The 20,226-nt window shown below is 35.9% G+C and overlaps 1 protein-coding gene and 1 long non-coding RNA gene across 2 annotated transcripts; one reads left to right on the top strand and one right to left on the bottom strand.

Annotated features, from left to right (window-relative positions):
* Positions 1 to 2,715: 2,715 nt before the first annotated feature.
* On the top strand, positions 2,716 to 7,773 carry LOC140148951 (uncharacterized). Its single transcript, XR_011858543.1, has 3 exons — positions 2,716 to 2,879; positions 4,961 to 5,202; positions 6,054 to 7,773. It is a non-coding gene; the product is annotated as an uncharacterized lncRNA (long non-coding RNA).
* A 1,122-nt stretch (positions 7,774 to 8,895) lies between these two features.
* LOC140148950 (uncharacterized) lies at positions 8,896 to 18,116 on the bottom strand. The gene is given in 10 exon segments (XM_072171063.1): positions 8,896 to 9,132; positions 10,287 to 10,444; positions 11,180 to 11,281; positions 11,779 to 12,907; positions 12,909 to 13,451; positions 13,806 to 13,909; positions 15,414 to 15,550; positions 16,105 to 16,262; positions 16,895 to 17,063; positions 18,026 to 18,116. Coding segments are annotated over 10 exon segments (2,709 nt in total). The 5' UTR covers positions 18,076 to 18,116; the 3' UTR covers positions 8,896 to 8,973.
* Positions 18,117 to 20,226: the final 2,110 nt, after the last annotated feature.

Raw genomic sequence — 20,226 nt, 5'->3', positions numbered from 1 at the left:
TGTTTTTCCCTATATAAACCATCAGTAACGTATTAGGGTTGGAAATGCAAATACATGTAGATCATTTCTCTAAGTTTTATGAAAAAGAAAAAATTGTCTCAAAACAATTGTCAAAAATGAAATTGTAGCTAGTTTGGGGCCTACCCAGCCAGAATGTTTCTGATGACCTAGGTAAACTGCTACCACAACCGAAGATCGATTTGCCCGGGGTATCAGGCCCCTTTTGATCAACAATGACGTGGTGCAAGTTTTATAAGTGGGGGACTGCAGTGACGTAAAATTGCATATGACATTGGGGGAGGGGACAGGGGATTAACAGTGGCGTAGTGTCGTAGGGGCATCGGAGGGGCACATGCCCCAAAACAATTTGAAAATTTAGAAAATCCCATAGGAAAATTGCTGAAAGTTGCTTGCCCCCCCATCAGACCCGCCCCCCCTCCATGTCGGTATCCACCCAGGATGACTCGTCGCGTCAGGGCGTAGCCAGCTTTCTTGGTCAGCGGGGTAAAATAACGTTTTTGGGGCACAGACGAAAAAAATTGCAGTTGTCTTCGAGCTTCCAAATAAGGCTTTATTGTGAGGATGTGCGTGCGTAGCGCGCAAAAAAATGTATTTTACACTATTTTCGCCCACGATCGGGCTAAAAAGGGCTTTATATAGTGACAATGTCACCCATGTGGGCCATGATCAGGGTGATTTTTTTGTGGAAAAAGGGCTCATTGCCCCTTTTCTTTTCCTCTGCCTGATTTTCTCTTTCATTTTTTGTCAGAGGGGCACTTTTTTCTTTCAGTTTTTGTCAGGGGGTACTCTGCCCCCTGCCACCCCGCTGGCTACACTACTGCATCGCGTACGCCAGTGAGGAGATTCATTTTCATGCTGAAATGATCAAATAATGAGCAAATATGAGTATAAATTTGATCAGAAACAGATAGCAGTAGGTCCGTAATAGGGGGTGGGATAAATTGCATGGACCACGTCCCCTCTCGTCGAATATTGAAAGTAAAAAAAAAAAGCAAAGAAAAGATTTACACCTTATAGGGGCTGTGCAATAATTATGAGCTCTCCCCGGGAGTAAAATGTCCAAATTGCGTGCCAAAATTGCTTGCCCTCCTCTCGGCCGGCCAAAAAATCGCTTGCTCCATCCTCTCGGCCTGCCAAAAAATCTTTGCCCCCCCCCTTGCACATGCGAAATTTGTGGGATCCCAATTTGCAAACCTTAGGCCTAAATGGTCCGGCCTAATGTTGCGAGCGCAGCGAGCAGGAAAAAACTTACATTAAGAGTTTCCGTAAGCTGCCTTCCGAAGTCTATTTAGAGCGTGTTATTTTTAAAAAGGCGCCACGTGAATGTGTGCCAAAAATAGGCTAGCTCGACCCCCCCCCCCCTTTGGCTCGCCAAAAATGCCCCCTCCCATTTAACCCTCCGGCCCTCTCACCAGGGCTCATAATTACGTATAGCCCCTAATGGTTATGGGCCCACTTTAGCAAAAGGCAAAGAAAAAATGGGCCCGCGTAAAAAGTAAAGAAAAGAATTATGCCTGTAAAAATGCAAAGAAATAAGACCTTACAGGGTCCCATTAAGAGCTCACTAAGTTCCCTTTCTATTTTTAAAGGACCCATTGCGGTTTCCTTACTTTTACTGTTACGGGGTTTTCTGGCCTCTTATAAGACATTACTCATATGCGATATTGGTAAAGCTAAAAAAGAGCTTTCATTGGGTATCATTGGCAGTTTTTGTCTTTTCGCATTATTTTCAACGCGTTTCATTCTTCTTTCAAACCATCTTAGTTGACCAGATTCATTGATATTGTTGTAGTTATGTCTACTTATAGCTTAAGAGTGTTTCTGTGTTTGTACCAATTTCCTCGTTCCCTATACAACAAAAATAATACTAATAGAAACAAATATTAAAACAAAATTGTCCTATGCTATAAAGCTAGATAAGACCCAAGATTATCCTATGTCTAGGAGCTTCTAGGCCCTAATCACGACAAAAATATTAACATATTAAATGGCTATCATTTAAGCTCATTTACAGAAGTAGAGATAATGAAGGTTGCCGGTTAAGCCAAAACCACCCTGTTACCAGGTATATATACCGCAATGTACGTCTTCAGTAGACAGCAATTAAATGCACGTCTTCAGTAGACAGCATTAATAATGAGCGTTGAGGACACGCGTACTGCATAATCGTCTGGTATTATAAAACTGCAGGACGTTTTTCTAGCTTCTTCGACGAGTAAAATTCATGTTATCTTTTTGCTTTCGTGAATTGTGTTATTGGCTTATCGATTTGTTGATATCAACAACACGATCAGTTTTTGTTTTTCTTTATGGTGACAAAAATGTATGGGGATTGGTTTGAAACGTCTTGGTCTTAGGCCTATGGTTTTCGATACTTTTCTTTCTTTCCTTTTTAAAAGTCAATTTCAGGCCGGGATTTTAGGCTAGAGAAAAGAAGACCTTTGAATCATGATTTTAACAATAACATTTATATAAATGCCATGTAAAAACCCTATGAAAGAACAAAATGAGTTCATCCACACCATCTGTTTTGTTTGTGACCTTCCTTTGCACTTGATATATAAAATCTGGTAAATCCAAAGTTCATCCACTCGCAAACTGGTATATTTGTCGACCTGTCATGCCTGTGCAGGTCAGTGATTCGTACAGGCTGAGCAAATTATCATAATGAGGAAAACAGCAGTGGCGTTTAACAGGATAGCTGCAGCACAGCTATACCTGCATTAACAGTTTGGCAGCCATATTTATTGCATTCGTCATGTGAATGTAGTTGTCTCCTACCAGCAAAAATGAAACAGTTCGTACTTTGTTGTTTGTTGGTCCTTATCCTGTCGGTGTATGCTGTGGTAGGTGCTAAGGTAAGCAGAGATTCATTGGCACTTTCTTTAAAGCCATATTTGACATTATCGACAGAGAAAAATTTATGCACATGCTATATTTCCTCAGTTGAAAAGCACCATTCTTATACAATGTATAGGCCTATGCATAGACCAACGGTTGTATATAGGACTATCATTAACTATCCTTATTAAATTTTAAGCTAATGTATACCCACTCAATTGTATAAATTGTAGCACCTTTGAGCGGACCAAATTATGCTTTATAAAAGGGGAAGGGGGAGAGGCACCCACCCAAAAAAAATAGCCTGTTTCATAAAATCGGTATTAAAATTATACATGATCGGTTTGAAAAATTATTGAACGCGGTGATCAATTATTATCTCATTTTGGATCTTCTTGAAAGCACCAAAAATGGAGCGACATAAATTTATATACAATACCGGTAATTTACGCTCTGCACTCATGTCAGTTTATCAAATATCTAATTGCGGGTTCTAATACAGCAAATCAAATTGCGTCAAGTTGTGCGTAATCAGAAGCTATCAAATGAGTCTGATGTTATAAATGTTTGAAAATTCAAAAATATGTATAAATGTCAAAGAAAAAATGATGATAATGCTGCCTGAATGTTGACTATTTCGTTATTTTCAGTAACAGATGTCGTAAAGAATAATGCCAGGCTATTAATTATGCCTACGTATTAAAACATCAGCTCAGTATTGTATTTATATTAAATGACATCCTACTTCCTACTAATATTGTTGGGCGAAGGCCAAACCAATCTTATTTAATATGACAATATCATAAGCAATCCAAAATATGACATTTACTTGATATACTCGTGGATTTTGGGCAGAGTGTATTTTAATATAGGCGTATATTAGCGTCATGCACGGCTTGCCAATTTAATTTACTGGATGCCATGCTCGTACAGCTAGCTTATATTAAAGTGAATGAACTCAAGACTCAAGACGATGAGTTGATCATGATGGCTATCTTGGCTAATATTATTATGTGCACTATAAATTTATTATGTTAAATTGATTGAAACCCCGGATTGAAACGTAGTTTAGTATTAATTTTCCACGGTATTTGAAGGTAATTTTGAATACAACCATATATCTGCATCGATTAAACAGATCAATTAATAACAAAAAATTATATTATTCATTATGAAAATGGAATTTCAAATTTATTCCTGTTTTAAAACGAGTCACTAATATTGAAAGTACGTGTTTCGATCAGCCAGTGAATATTATAACAAGTAAAGTATTGACCTCTAGAAGTTTATTGTAACATTGTTATGATCATGGAGCAAGCAAATGCGATTTGATATAGGCCTACGTTTAATACAACAAAATTTGCTTGCTATATTCTGTTGAAGATGAAAAACAAGGCTTTTGCTTATTCCCCCTTTTTTAGCATTCTATACCTTTTGTGTATTAGGCCCCTATACTATAACGATCATTCATTTTGGCTACTTTATGCCCATTTTGACTTACGGATGATGCCAGTGCCAGAAGTGGGTACGTGCAATAGCTGCCAGCTGTGCAGATGAGTACAATATACTGTGTGCAAGTTGCCGTTCACAGGGCAGCTATTGTAGTTACCCACTTCAAATGGCACTTGAAATATGATTTTAGCACATACTTTTAATATAGTGCCTGTTTGCTGTATAAAGATGCTTAATACCATAAAACCCGCGTTGTTCCTATCAATCAAATTTTGTATAAAGTTGTTATATTTTGCCATATATATCTCTTAAGCTTATGTATAATTTTGAAATGACTAGCTATCCTCTGACGATAGCAAATGCCACTAGTGTTGTTGTTTGCTATCTACTGCTGACAGTATTATTAATTTAGAACGTACTTGTTCATTCTTTACTTAAAGATGCTACAGCGTAATTTGCCATTAAACAAATTGCTGCCTGTTTAAGATGTACGTTGAGAAATCATTCAAAATATAGTTGTCTATTTAATTATAAACTAAAATAAATACTTCGTATTTAAATAAAAAATAAAGTCTAGTATTTAAATAAAAAATAATGTCAGCCAAGACGAAAGCTAATGGCATGTCCCTGCTCTATATCTTTTCAGGCTGGTCATGCCGCCCATGCAGCACAGCGTGCTCGTCGTGGATATGTAGATGACATAACCTTGGACAAACAAGGGAACCAATTTCATCGTTTCCAGAAGAAAAGTCATCTTCTGCATCCACATGTGAAGCGACTTCGTCGGGAAGCAGAAAACCCTGATTTTTATAAGAGAGGAGATCATGGGGAAGCTGAAGAAAGGCTTAAAAGAGTCAAGAAACACAACAAGGACATTGTGCTGTAAAGGTAATGCTAAATATTTAATGTTATTTGCCTATCAACAAAATTAAACATGACCTATACCAAATATTAATTAAGCTGACTTGGCTACTTGTACTGGTACCTTTATTATTATGTGCTCTGTATATACACCAGATAATATGTATCATTACCAATGAGAACCAAAATAAGCACAGATTTATTTCAATACTTGTAAAACTGTAATGACTGACAAATGTTTTCAAATTTAAAAGGGCATTTCGTGATCCAGAGCATCATCCCCCACTTTTCTCAAAAAAAGTTGAGATTTTTATATCACTGGAAACCTCTGGCTACATAATGTTTATGTACAAAAAATTCTTGCAGATTAATTCGTTTAGCCATAGACTCTGAATACATGGTGGAATTTGAATTTCGTTCTGGTATACCAGAACGAAATTACAACACATTGTCTATGGAACAGTGTAATACACATAATCATGCATAACTCGCAAACGTAAAATCGGAATCAACTGAAATTTTGGGAATAAGCTTTTTTCGTGGATATCTACTGAAAAATGTCATAAAAAGAGGATGCTAGGATCACGAAATACTCCTTTAAATTCAAAATATGTAACAAATTTGTCACAATTGTAAGTAAGTGATGCCTAGTTTGAAGTATGCTTATAACTCATATCAGTTCCTATCTTGTATATTCAATTGTATATTATGTTGGGTTAGCTGTAACTCATTTTCATACATTTATTCCATTAGAAAAGCAAAGCATATTATATCTAATCATATGTGTGAAGCAAAAAGGTATATGCAACACTGTTGTTCCTTTTCTTACTACATGTACCATCATTTCAACTGACAGAACATTTTGCATTCTTTTTCAGATATTGGTCTACTAATTGTATCACCAATCCCTCCACTGTCATCTTGTACTCAGTTTGGTTGCCTTTGACGACATAAGCAATGTATGGGAGAAATACTGATGGAGAATGGAGAACACCTATAATATTCAACAGTGCATTTAAAACTAATGGATTATAAATGTGACACAAAATACTTAATTCTAGCACTTCAGTGACTTATATGTGCTGCAAACGTGATTAACAAATGTTGGTACTTTCTCGTCAAGAGTGAATGCTGTGTAAAAGTACTTTGATCACATTTAAAGTCTGTTTCGTACTCTCTGTTAATAGTACACTTTACTATTTTCATAATGAAATATCACCAATATTTGTTGGTTTCACTAGAAACAATATGATTTGTAAAATATGCACATAATTCTATCAGAATCTACATCAACATCATGTAAAAATATTATACTCCATACAGCTTGTAGAATGAAGTAATTATGTGCTAATTTTGACTTAAATGACCACACATTACATATCATGCTGTGAAATTACTTCATTCATCAGCCTGGATGGACTATAGTAGATTTTCATTGTCATTCCATTACTCAAAGTGTTTTAAGTTAAATATTTATTTATTTATTATAGAGCTATAATATGTATTTTATATTATGAATAACAATGCTGAATGTATTATCAATGTAATTCTTATCATATAAACTTTTAAATACAGGCTAAAAATGCAAGTCATCTTGACAAAGCATGTTAGCGGTATGTTTTAACAATCAAAGAAACAACAAAATGATTATGGTCATAAAAAAACGAGGTAATAATTTTTTGTTATGAAACAAATTACTGCTGTACACAATATATTATTTATTATATGCATTAAATATTAAATGCATTATTTACAGAGTTATACTTTAATTTATATTAACAGGTAAAAACAAACACTCTAACAAAATACTAAACACTTTATATTGCTATTGTGTATCAAGTTTTGGGACATATAAATAACACATGAACAAGATTAACAAGAACAGATTCTAACTTTTTATCATAGATAAACACATCTTATTGTATAAAAGCAAACTTAATTGTACCAGGTGCTTTAATTATTGTAGTTCCAATACCATACAGCTAACAATCAGTTATCACATAGGTGCTACATGGATCATTATCATATTTACAGTATTTACATTAATTTCCTTTAAATTAATTTGTTACCACAAATTCATTAAGATGCGGTTTTGAAGTATTTGTATCTTGTTTTATATTATTATTAATGTGTGTTGTTATTGTGTATTATTTGATACATATGTAATATTTGATCTTTGTATTTGAAAATACTTTGAACATGACATTCTGAGATTCATTAAAGCTGTTCTTAAAATACCTTATTTAAAATATTGACAGGTAATTATTACTATTATATTACAATGTACTACTTTCTAAGGTATTGTTTTTGTTTTGTTAAATACACACCAGTATACTTGTTTTTATTTATGTTGCTGTTATTACAATTTCACATTTTCACCAAAACAATTATAAGACCTACTTATCTGAACTGCATGAGATGAGTCATTTCATTTCCACCATTCTATCAATTATAGACACAGAAACACAAGATTGCAATGTTATGCAATAATACACTTATTGTACTTGTTACCTGTTAATTCTCAATCAATGTTTTTTCACATTTTTTTCTATGTAAAAGAAAATGTCATATTAAATACTATAACAATAACCATTTAAATCTCTGTTTGTACGTTTTATTTCCAACCTGTTATTTTAGTGCTTGTTAAGGTTCTTCAGCGGTTTGCTGGTACAGGAAAGTGGGGTTCTGATTGGCTCATTGAATCATGTCATCATCACTATCACATCGACACATCATTCGCTGATCATGCTCTGCAGCATCATGTGACCTAGTTCTTTTTATGTAATAATTAGGAAAAACAGTCAAACAACAAACAGTCAAACACATGCTGAAGGACCTTGCCCAAATACTGTAATTCTTCTAAACAGTGAGCATGTCAAATAAACCAAGAGCACTGGTAATTTAGCTTAACTAATGCTATGCCAATATTTCATACCACTAAATTAATACAAATTTGCCAAATGTGATTTTAGGCCCATGAAAGTCAATTCCGAGTTTATCGTCCCTTTTTTTTCCCAGGTTGGTGAGGCGACTTTTTCATTTTTCATTATTTCATCAAATTTCATTATTGATCTAAAATGTGTGTTGATTTAAAGCCACACTCATACATGTTATTTATAAACATGTTTTTATATGGGTAGGGGCTAGAAAAGTTAGAAAAAAGCATGGTTTTGCTTTACAAACAAAAATATATGTTTCCAATTGCTAAAACTGGTGAAAACACTGATACTTTGAAAATAATGAATTATTTTGGCATTTTTGAAAATTTGACGCGGGTGTTTTTGGTTTCCAAAAAGTGACGCGGGCGGGGGACGATAAACTCGGAATCGACTTTCACGCGCCTTATAAGATTTCCTTTTAGTTTTAAAATGACCTTACGAAGCCTGAGTAGAGTGACATATATAATAAGGTGAAAGAGCAAAAAAGTCAGGCCTCAGCTAGTATTGGAACCTACCTGGTCACACGAGTACCAGTCAAGATCTTATACCACTACACTATCCGAATTCATTAATTATAGGTTAATGTGTATCACTTGTTGGGAGTGAAATTGTTCAAAATAATGCATGTGTACTGAGATGTTGATGCGTCCAATGTCAAATGCACAAACCCCGAAGGGGAGTGCATTAGATGCATCTCAGTACAAGTGCATTATTTTGTACAACATCTTCAGGAACAAGTGATGTATATGCATTTATTTACCTATTTCATATGTATACATGAAAATAATTCCATGAGTTTAGCTATTCATAACCTTTAGTTCAGTCATATTTACAGTAATTTGTAAGCATGAAAGTCATTCTAGCAAAAACTCAAGAGACTGTTGGATCGCTGCAATTTTGAACGATGCCTGCTGATAGATTTGGTGATTTCTGCCAAGGTTTGGCTTGCATCCACCTGTCTGACCATCCCTTGAAGCCGGCGTTTTCGTTCTGCCTGTCTGCTTACCTTACGACGTACCTTAGAAATCAAAAAGAAGTAAGCCACAATTCAAATACATTTAGCAACATCAACAATCATTATTTTAGATAATTTAGTTAATGCTACTCTGCATTTGAACACCTCAGAACTTTATGGGGTTATGTCACAAAATTATGCAAAATTAGTGTATGTTTCTGCTACAAGGGGGCTATCTTCACCCTCATGGACTTAATAACCTTCTTTGCCAATTATATCTCGAAATGCACTCAATGCCATGTAACATCACTTTATAGTTCTGAGGTATTCATTTCTTAATACAGTTTCAAATACTACTTTATTACATTTACCAGTGGCAGGTATGCACATTCCACAAGCTATGTGCCATGGTTGGATTTGATTCTAGCAAGTAATTAATAACAGATTCTCATGTTGCATGTACATGACTCACAAAGTTTATTGGTTCTCACGCATCTGTTTTGCCAGAATCATTACAAGATATTATTTCCTGCTTTTGCAAAATTTGAACCTAGGGGAGGGTGCATAACACATTCATAATGAATGCTTTGTTATGTCATATGGAATGGTTCATTTTGACATCAGAAATGTCACTTGAGCTTGCACTACCTGCTTTGGTTATTTTCATGTTTGATGTATTCAACAGTCAGCATACCATGCATGCATATTTCAAACACCGTATTAGACCTAATTAGTACTCCTTCCCCAATTAGTGCCCCCTGAGCTGAGTGCTGAGTTAAGTTTAGTCTCCCGCCTCTAATTTAGTTTTGCATGAAATTGGGTAAAAAATGATAAATCACAGAAAAACAATCTTGGCATCGAGTTTCACTGGTTGCAACAGTGTATTCAATAAAGGTTTTATTATGAGTTGCAGCATTACTTTGCATGGACAATGTCCAATTCAGTGGCATGCACAAAGGGGGGGGGGGGGCAGGGGGCATGGCCCTCACTTTTGTTGGTCATTTGTTAAAAACATCAAAATTTGCTCCTAATCACACTCCATTCGGGAACTGAACAACCTGCCCCCCCCCCACTTTCAATGTGCTGCGCACGCCACTGGTCCAATTTGAATTTCATATTAAACACAGTAAAAAAATAAGTATTCCCATAAAATGACTTACTTAAGGACCCAGGGTGCAAATAAGATCAAATACAGTATGCTACATCTGTCAACTTACAGCACTTCCAGGAGCAGGTGTATACCCTGTTGGCAGTTGGCTGTCTTCAGAGTCATATTGTCCAGGTTGTAAGCAAGGTGTGCTTAAAAAGTCATCAGCAACTGTTGGAAGCATCTGCTTAGATACATCTGCTTTTCTCTTAGGATACACAGCTATGCCTGTAATTTGTAAAAGAAAATATACAGTTTTTAAGTGAAATATGCATTAATGAGAAATTCATTCAAATGTGCCCTTTTGGGAATGTCAGCCATGCTTCATCAATCTCAACAGAATTTCTTTTACAAGATTCACATACTTTAAGCACCCGGCGCATAGCGTATTCACACAATGCTGCTGAATGGCTGCTCACAAAATCTGCAACCAAAATTAAGCCATGCTCCCTTGGCAAGGGTCAAGTGCAGAGGATGATTTAAGGAAGCCCCATCATGCACTGCAAAAGTGTTATCACTAGAGTTTCAACTGCCACTTTACTTTTCAAATCCCATTGAACTCTGTGCAAAACATGTTGTTTTAGAATTGTGCGTGTGTCATTATTACTTGGTCGATTTCAGAACAAAAGTGATGCGTGTTTAAAGGATAATTCACACCTGTAGATAACATAAAATGTGAAATCGACTAGCATCTTCACAGCGTTTTTTTATATAAATATAACTGTACAAATTCAAATTAAACCATGCACGTGCAGTACGTGTATATGCAGTGGGCGAGTAGTGGTGTCATGTTCGCTCACACAGCTATGCTAACCGCAAGTAACATAGTGGAATGTTGGGAAGTGCTTAAATCATCCTCTGGGTCAAGTGTATACTCCTTTTTGCGCGATATTTTTCAGCACTATTTCAACAGAAATCCATATAAAATATACCCTTGTTTGACTTTTGAGCATAACATGTTACCTGGTGATTGCATGGAGAAAGATATCTCTTCAGAACTCTCATCATCAGTACAATAGGAAGGTGCACTGTCTCTTGACCCATACTTCTGTGTTGATGATTTTCCTAATAGACAAAAATCACAATTTAGTACACAATTTTAACATGTAAGCTACATTAATTATGTTGTGGTATTTATTTATTTTATTATTTCACAATATTTCAACAGGGTAACCTGCTCAATTTCAACTTTCAGCAGAGCCCTGCTTTACGCATGTCTGTATATTAATGGTACATACATTGATGAGCAGTTTGGAGCGCAAAATAACATGGAGAGTTTGACATTATTTTACTCCATCTTTATATGAACATACATTACAATGAACTCAAATGCATATTTCAGAATAGATTTCTTGAGTCTAACACTTTGGCAACTTTAGACAACTTTCTAGGAAAATAGGTATATTTTTATATAATGTATACTAGGTAAGTATTATAAGTGGTTTATGGAAAAGATTACCTCCAATTATCTGATCCTCAGTAATTTAACATAAGGGAAATCAACACAAAAATTATGTTTTATATTTAGAAATATTGAATAATAAAAATGCACTGATGCTTACCTATATTGGTATGTGAATTTCCCAATGGTCTTCTTGTTGGTTGGACTTGTTCCTGGGTTGACTCATCTGAACTTTGTGAATCATCTTGGAACTTGTATTCTGACTCTGGGGTCCCACTGTCTTGAATTATCCACTGATTTGATGACCTTGGAAGTTGAGGTTGAGACTTTTTGAAGATGTCTTTGGTAGATTGTGTTACCCAGTCAGGATAAGTTCTGTTTGAACTAGTTTGCATGTGGTGTTGTTTCAAATAGCCACGATCATTTGAATTTGAATTGTACTGCACTCTTTGCTGCGAATGGTTACTGGAAGATTTGATATGGCTTGAGCTTCTACTTGTCTTCAGCCTTTTTGGAGCAGGAGCTTCCAAAATGACTTCTTCGTCCCTTCCCTCTTCTTGAAATTCATAAACATCCTGTTCTTGTTGTGTGGTTTGCACTCTTTGAGTTGTGGATTTCCTTTTTGGCTTTGGACTGGCTCTTTTTGAGTAGACTTTCTGTTGTTGCTGCTGCTGCTGCTTCTGCTGCCCTGTCTTGTGAGTTTTTGATCTTGTTGTGATGTTTGCAAGAGTATTTGGGGCATCAGAATGCATGTTGTTTGTTGTACACAAATTACCTCTTGCTTTTACCCTGGCTGAATGCCTCTTGGGCAGTGGCTTACTCACTTGTTTACTTAATGTACTACTTCTTCTGCTTCGTCTTTCTTGTATTGCTGGAATTTGTTGTGCCAAGTTATTAATCTCTTGGACATCATCAGCATTGTTCTCTGGTGACAAGCTCTCATCTTTAACTTGAGGAGCAACAGTAGCCACAGGTGATGGCTTCAATCGGTTTGCTTTTGACCAAAGACTAGATGTTGGATGATCCGGTATAGGAGATGTCAAGGTGTACAAGATGGCATTGTTTGAATACATACTACTTGAGGTTGATGGTCTGGTTGGCCGAGTTGATTGTTGGACAGGATGCTGTGACACATTGCTAATATCAGGTCTCCTATACTGCTGCTGATAGTTTGATGGAAGAAGAACTGAAGAAGTACCAGTACTATGAATTGGTTGATGAATATTATTGGCAGGGATAGAGGCTGGTTGGAAAGGGACTGTAAGCGGAATTGCATTGAGGCAGTTGATATTCACAATCCAAACAAAAATCTCTACTGTTACATCTTTGACCACCACAGGTTGCATAGTTAGCAGCTTGATGAGTGATCATCTGGGAAGTCATCTGCAGTGGCTGGGTAGGTTGTATGGTTGTTACTGTTGTAGACATACCGGTAGGCCTATACATATTACAGCTGAGCGTGTCAGAAGCTTGAACATTTGCGGTTGATGAAAATGATTGTTGCATGCTTGCCTGAAGATTACTCTCTTTACTACCTGCATAACGAGTTGTATCACTTTCTACAGCAGGTACTGCTTCCAAATTTTTGGCAGGTTGTTTCTCACAAAACTCCACTATATGACTCTTCTCTATCTGATCTTCTTGCTGTATTTTAATGTTTTCTACCTGCTCTTTGGTAAACTTCTGTTGTTCTTCATTAATCTTGTCCAAGTAGTCTCTGTTGACTTTCTGCTGCTCCTTGTAAGCATCTACTATAGATTGAATCACTCGCTCATCTTTGGCCTTCTTTGCTATTTCTAGTTGACTTTCAAGTACTTCAATCCTTGCTTCTTTCTGTAAATTAGACAGATGCATTGTATTAAATATGAAATGGCTTTGTGTTTTAATTCAAAACTAACTGTATGTTCAATCTTCAGTATCCATTTCAATTCATACTGTAAGAGGAGCACTTTTTACAGTAATTTATAAATAGTAAGTATAAAATATTGACCAAAGTGAATTGTAGGGAATATGACATAGAAAAAGATGCTGTTGATTGACAACACAGTTTTTGAAAGATTATTGGTCCAAAAGGAAAACACTGGCTGGTTATACCCATCATGATCTGTTATGTTAAACATTTTGCATTTATTTATGCTGCCTAAATTTTGAATCCTTTTATGAAAACAAATGCAAATTACAACATACATTAGCCAATGTCTGCTCCAACTCTGCAATCTTGTCCTTTTCCATTTCCTTTTCCTTGATTGACTCTAATAGTGTATTGTAATGTTCACTCAAATCTGCATTAACTATACATGAGACAAAAATGGAACAATTTAATACATCAATTAACATGATTAACACTGTTCACATTAGAACATTTTCTTCTTTCAGTGAACCTCGAACGAAGATTACAAATGCTTTTTTCCTAATGTATACGCACTTTTCTTCATTCGACGAAGATTAAAATTGTTTCGTTCAACGAAGCTAAAAAGGTTGTTTCAACGAAGGAATACTTCGTTCGATGAAGCTAATTTTATAATTATGTGTACGCTCGCTTTGTTCGACGAAGGAAAGTGATTATGTGACAAGTGACCCTCGCCAGCAGAAGTCAAAGGTCATATGCATTTCAGCTGTCTCTCGCATGCTGTCTCAATTTCAATGCGCACCATATTATTATTTTTGTGGATTACTTTAAACATTTTCATTGAATTTTCCCCACTTATTCAATTAAATTAGCTTGCAAAGTGTGTTTAGAGTCTCTGGTTAATTGAAGTCATTAACCATGGCCGATGACACACAGGGCAAAACCCGGGGGAAAAACGTGGACAGGAGGAGGAATAGTTAGCCCTGGTAAAATATGTTTTCTTCAAAGAAGAAATCCAGATGATAGCTTCATTCAAGCTCTGTTAATTTGAATGAAATGTGTTCAGTGCAATGATCTTCGTTCAGCGTAATGTGCACGCATGCTTAATTAGTTAATCAAGAATGAAGAAATTTTCTAATGTGAACAGGGTCATAGACATCACAACTGTACTAACAAATTATTATAGGGCCTATATCAGGGGTTCTCAACATTATTTGTTTGAAGGTCACAAGAGGCCAAGCCAAACACATTTCAAACATACGTACTTTAGGGCCAAATATACCAGTTTCCTGTGTTTTCCTTTACATCTTCGAGTTTGTCAAGGGCCAAATATCAGTAGTTGATGGATTGGATTTGAGCTTTGGATTAATTTTAGATAGTTGTTGTTGTTTACAAGTTATAGTAATTTATATGAACACTTTTGCTTACAGAAATTCTTTGCACATTTTTCCGATATTCAATAACAAGTACTGTTACTGTTAGTAAGACACACAACATCAAATGGAGGTATAAAATAAAGTGGCATAGCCAGACGGGGGGAGGACATGGGGGAAGCTGCCACCCTGCGAGTACTAGTGACATGACTGATATGCTTATTGTGTATATTTCTTTGCATGTTTATTTTGTGTGTACTTTTTTGAGGGGCATTCCGAATAGTTTGTATTTCTTGGCAATATCCTTTATAGAACACATCTGAAACATTGATTCCTTTTGAAACAAGACAGTTAAAAACAGTGACTGACTTACTCTAGTTGTTCTTGGCATGTTACACCAATCAAACAATACGAAAGCCACATAATTATAGTTTTTCTTATGCAGCTGAAATTAACTTTAAATATCAGCTAATCTATGGTACATGCCTTTCATCAAGTGTTGTTCTGCCACATTGCTCCTTTTTTTCAGCAAGTTAAATTATTACAGATGTATTATTTTAGTTGATGTCTTACTTTTTGTCATCAGAGTTGCTGATTTATTGGCAGATTCTTTCATGCTTCTGTCCACATTGTTCTTGATATCATCTGCAGCAGATTTCACTTCATCTGCACATTCCTTTACTAGTGCTATGAAAGTATTTATCAAGTCCCTGGAAAAAAATCACAATACAAAACTTAACAAATTGCTTCTTATTAATGAGTCGTCTACATCTAGAGGCTCCCAAGGTATGGTGTAACAATATTGATGTCTAATGCTCTCAACACACTATTTTGATACTTTGGCTTGATACTAGGTAAATTATGTTTTTATTCCGTTTGGTAATTTTGAAGAAATTGGCAATCCAGGGGAGTACCCGTAGACAAAAATAGAAAAGGGAAACGTTCAAATCCAAAATTTCCTGCTTGCATCACATTATTAGTCAATTTAAAGTTTGGAATTAATATGGCATGTGTAAAGGGGGAAGGGGCAAAGAATTTATGGCATGTCAAAAAAAAAAAGGGGAGATTTTTGGCATGCCCAAAGGGGGGGGGAGGGGACGCAATTTTTTGCAAATCATTTAGAAAATTCACCAGCCCGGAGTTATAAAATGCATAATTATTTATTGTACAGCCCCTATGTAAAGTCTTGAGCAGTTGACTGACTAAGGGTCATTCATGCATAAAAATTAGATGGTTTGATGTGATCAATTTAATAAAAAGTTACCTGTCATCTCTATCTTTTGCTCTTTGTTTATTAGCCTCTTGGAGATCTTGATAGCTACGCCTTCTGGGTAGAGGGTTCCTGTCAGATTGGCTGGATTCTCTGGGAAACAGAGGTGCTTTGGACATGTACTTGGTGTAAAATCTGTGAGAAGGTGCCATCTAGGCAAGACAAGCAAATAAGATCACTGGTTGAAAAGTTGAAATGTATACACTCATAAGTGTATGAGTTTTAGTTACTGTAGACAGTGGCAGCAAAAGCATTAAAATCTAGGGCCTGGGGATGAGTATATTTTAAATTTTGCAAAAAGTAATCTATTTTGGCCAGAATGCACTGGGGAATTATTGCATTAGGATTTTAAGGGTGGTTATCCCCATTGGAAAAAAAAATTGGGGGGGGGGGGCACTTGCTGGTAGGCCTCAAAAACTGTTTGATAGGCGTAACATAAAAAAAATTAGGGTAGGTAGGTCGGGATTGTAGCACATTATACAATTCGAATCAGGCATGCAGTCCAATATTTTGTGTTATATATTCTATATTTTCCCACCTCTTTGCTATGGTTATCTTAATATGTGCCATTTTCAAAAGTAGATAAAATAAATTGAGTTGCCTTACCAAAAAATCACTCTTTACTAACTGAAAAGACATGAAAGACACATTTATAGTCTAAAACTTTTTTTATTTTGCACCTTGATAGCTTAGATATTGTGCAGTCTTCAAGTATGCAATTGAAAATATAATATTTATAAGTGAATGACAAAATGTCAGTATTGTTTTGCACAATAAAACTAACCTCATTCTGTTGAGAATGACCTTGCTGTTGTGACATCATTTGAGAGAAAAGATCATATGAACTGCTCTGTGAGTTTTCTTGCGAATTCATCATTTGAGAACGGGTGTAATCTTGGCTGGATTGAAATGCAGAATCTTCTTGATCAGATATTCTTTGTAGCTGGTGTTGACTTCAAAGGCAAAAATGGCAAACTGCATTTATAATCATTGTATTTGCACATTAAACTGCACTAAGTATATACAGCTAAACTTATCAGACCTAGCAAAGATCAGTGTAAATGCAATGCTTTACAAGAAGCATAAAAACAAATTCTATATTTTGGCTTGTCTTAAGAGCGCTATATTCAACCTAATTTGTGCCTTCCCTAATGAAGCACACCTTATTTTTAAAGTATCGGTACACCTTATTATTATATGTGACACAATCTGCTCCATGCGGGCTAAAGGAGGCATTTTTGAAAATTGAGTTACTATAATTATTACCTTGTACTTTGTAGTAACATTAGGCTATCATTATACTGAAAACACCAAAGGTCTAGCATACTTGGTTCTAAAGTTATGAGGTTTTGTGAGGTGTATTTTCTTATGTATTTTATTGTTTTTTACTTCATATTTTTGCCTTTGTCTCAGTTTCAAATTTGCCGCCTTTGGCCCCCATGGACCAGATCGTGTTGGTTCAAAACGTATATAGTATAAATACTATAGGTCTAATTAAAGTGATTTTGTAACATTTGAGCCTAATTGGATGCCCTAATTTTTTTCAAAATTCTGATTTTTACACAGTTATTGTGTTGTGACAATACTTTTTCATACCCTGCTAAAAACAAGACATTTCGCCACATCACAGTAAAAGAAACTAATTCTTTGGTTTATGATCTGTTTTTCACTTGTTTTTACGCATTAATATAGCAATTTTTTACATGCATTATGTTTTCAGTCAAGTAATTCTGGGAGCAGAACAAAGGTCATTCAAAAATTTCCACTCAGCAGCAACAAATTGCCTCAGCAGCCAATCAAAGTGTGTTTTAACACAGTACATATCTAGGCAATGTACACTCTTCAAAAAGTTTACTGGAAAATATTATAGATATTAAATATTACCGTAGATATGCCACTTACAGTACATGCTTACCCACTGCTGAAAATGTTCCGTTTCTTGCTTTGAAAATTAAGTAATGACATCATAGAAGTACAGCTGAGGCTGAGCTACAGCTAGCTTTCCAGATCGTAGCCACTGTCACTGCCTCACTGGCCTAGTAAACAAATACAGATCATGAGTGAAAATTATTGTGTCAAACACATTTATTATCTATCTGCACCTCTGTGGGTTGTTAAAACAGTTTAAACAAATTTTCATCTTCTTTCAATGTACCATAGGCTGATAGGGAAGGTCTAGCTTATGGAATGCAATCCTGCTGGGAAGGTTGAACTGGAGGGTGAGGTGGCAAGGATATTAGAGGGGCATAAACAATTGACCAATTGACATAACACATATCGATTATCGGTAACAAATCACAATTGAAGTTTACTAATTGCTGGGAGGATGTACTTTTTTTTATCGCTTGTTGAAAATCATCATTTTTGCCTATAATATTTTGCAGATTTCCTTTCACAAATAAAGCGTAAGTACTGGAAAGCGACGGTTATTAAACGCTACCTTGCAAAAGATTATAAAATGGGCCCAAAATGGCTGCCACTTGGGCCCAGTGTTGGAGTGATACTATATCAGCTTGCCGCTGGTCACCGCTAGCATTTCTGGTGCGACTGCACACTGTGCAGTGCACAGTGAAGCAAAATCGTTGTCAGAGCGGCAAAATGGCTTGAGTACTTGCTATAGCCAAAATAATTAATTCTCGATCATGAGAACCAACTTGAGTAGTAGAGTACGCACAGTTATTTGCGTCGAGCGTACTACGCAAATACCGGTGCTTACGGCGCAAACACAGCTTTTGAGAATTGACCAATCACACGGTCGTTGCTATAGCCAAAGTAACAAATTCTCGATCAATGCCCAATCTGCATGACCGAACCTTGACCTTGAAAAGTACGCTGATGCAGAAGGTACATCCTCGTATGATCGAGAATTTGTTATTTTTGCTGTACCAGGAAAAGTCATTTTTTACTGTCCCGAGGCCGACTGCTCAGCAAACACAAAAATGTTTCTTTTAAAACATTTTAAACATATTATACATTAGGTTTTGGTTAGATAAAACGTTTTAATAACATTAAATGTTGGGTTTATAATATTATAAATAGGGTGGCCACAATGCTAGCTATTGTGTGTACCCCTGCCTACATAAACAAATGTATGGTGGAAATTGTAACAGATTCTGCAGCAGTTGGAAAACTTTTGGACATTTTGAATTCCATATAATTTGTCTCGTAGTAACTTCTGTGCAAACCCGACTACCTAATTAGATAGAAAATTTTCTGCTCGTAATGAAGGTGAATATAGCATTTTGTATGCGGTCACGCATAAAAGGTTACGCACAAAATAAATTTTTGTCATCAAATAAAACTATTTTCCCAACGATGTACAATTATGCTATATTCAGTTTTACAATCTAGACCCTCAGAGCAAAATCCTGTGCAAAAATCAGACAATTTGGTTGTGTAGTTTAGGAAATACAGGCCTTTGAAGGTCATAATTGGCACATAATAGCGTCCTCAATGGTGAAAATCACACATATTTACCTTAAAAGTCCTGGCAAAAGAGTTATTTTTGTGATTTCAGCCATTTTAAAAATGTTGCAAAGTCAAAGAAGCAAATATAGCAATTATGACCCTGGATTTTTAATATTTGCATAAATGAACATTAAAAATAAACAAAAACAATACATCTCATGCCTTCTTTGGCTTTATTCCCACAATTATCGCTTCATGAATATGCAAATTTATGACAAAATCAGGATTTTCCTAAAAATGGGGTAAAAATGGCCAATTTTGTGAATCTTTAAAAGGCTGTACCTTCGCAACGGATTGTCCGATTGAGTTGATTCAAAAGCTTTTTAAATCATTTTGCAGAAGGAACAATCCTGACAGAAAAAGTAATTCCAGGGGTGGGTTTCAGGGTTCACAGTTTGCTCTCAAATAACCGGGTCCACTTTTTTATGCTGGACCCATTCAGATCCCATTTAGTTGAAATTTGCGGGTCCCAAATTGATTTTTGTGGGTCCAAATTGTACTTATGTACGAAACTTCAGAAACACCCAGAAATGTATTTTCAGTACTGGTGCAAACGATAAATATTAAAAGTATGCTGAATTCGGCACCCAAAACTTACCAAAGCCGAGTCAAATTACTGGGTAAAGGACGACTAGCCGCGATCGGCTG

The sequence above is a fragment of the Amphiura filiformis genome, chromosome 3 (assembly GCF_039555335.1).
Source record: "Amphiura filiformis chromosome 3, Afil_fr2py, whole genome shotgun sequence".
NCBI lineage: Eukaryota > Metazoa > Echinodermata > Ophiuroidea > Amphilepidida > Amphiuridae > Amphiura > Amphiura filiformis.
This window is presented reverse-complemented; position numbering and strand designations above follow the sequence as displayed.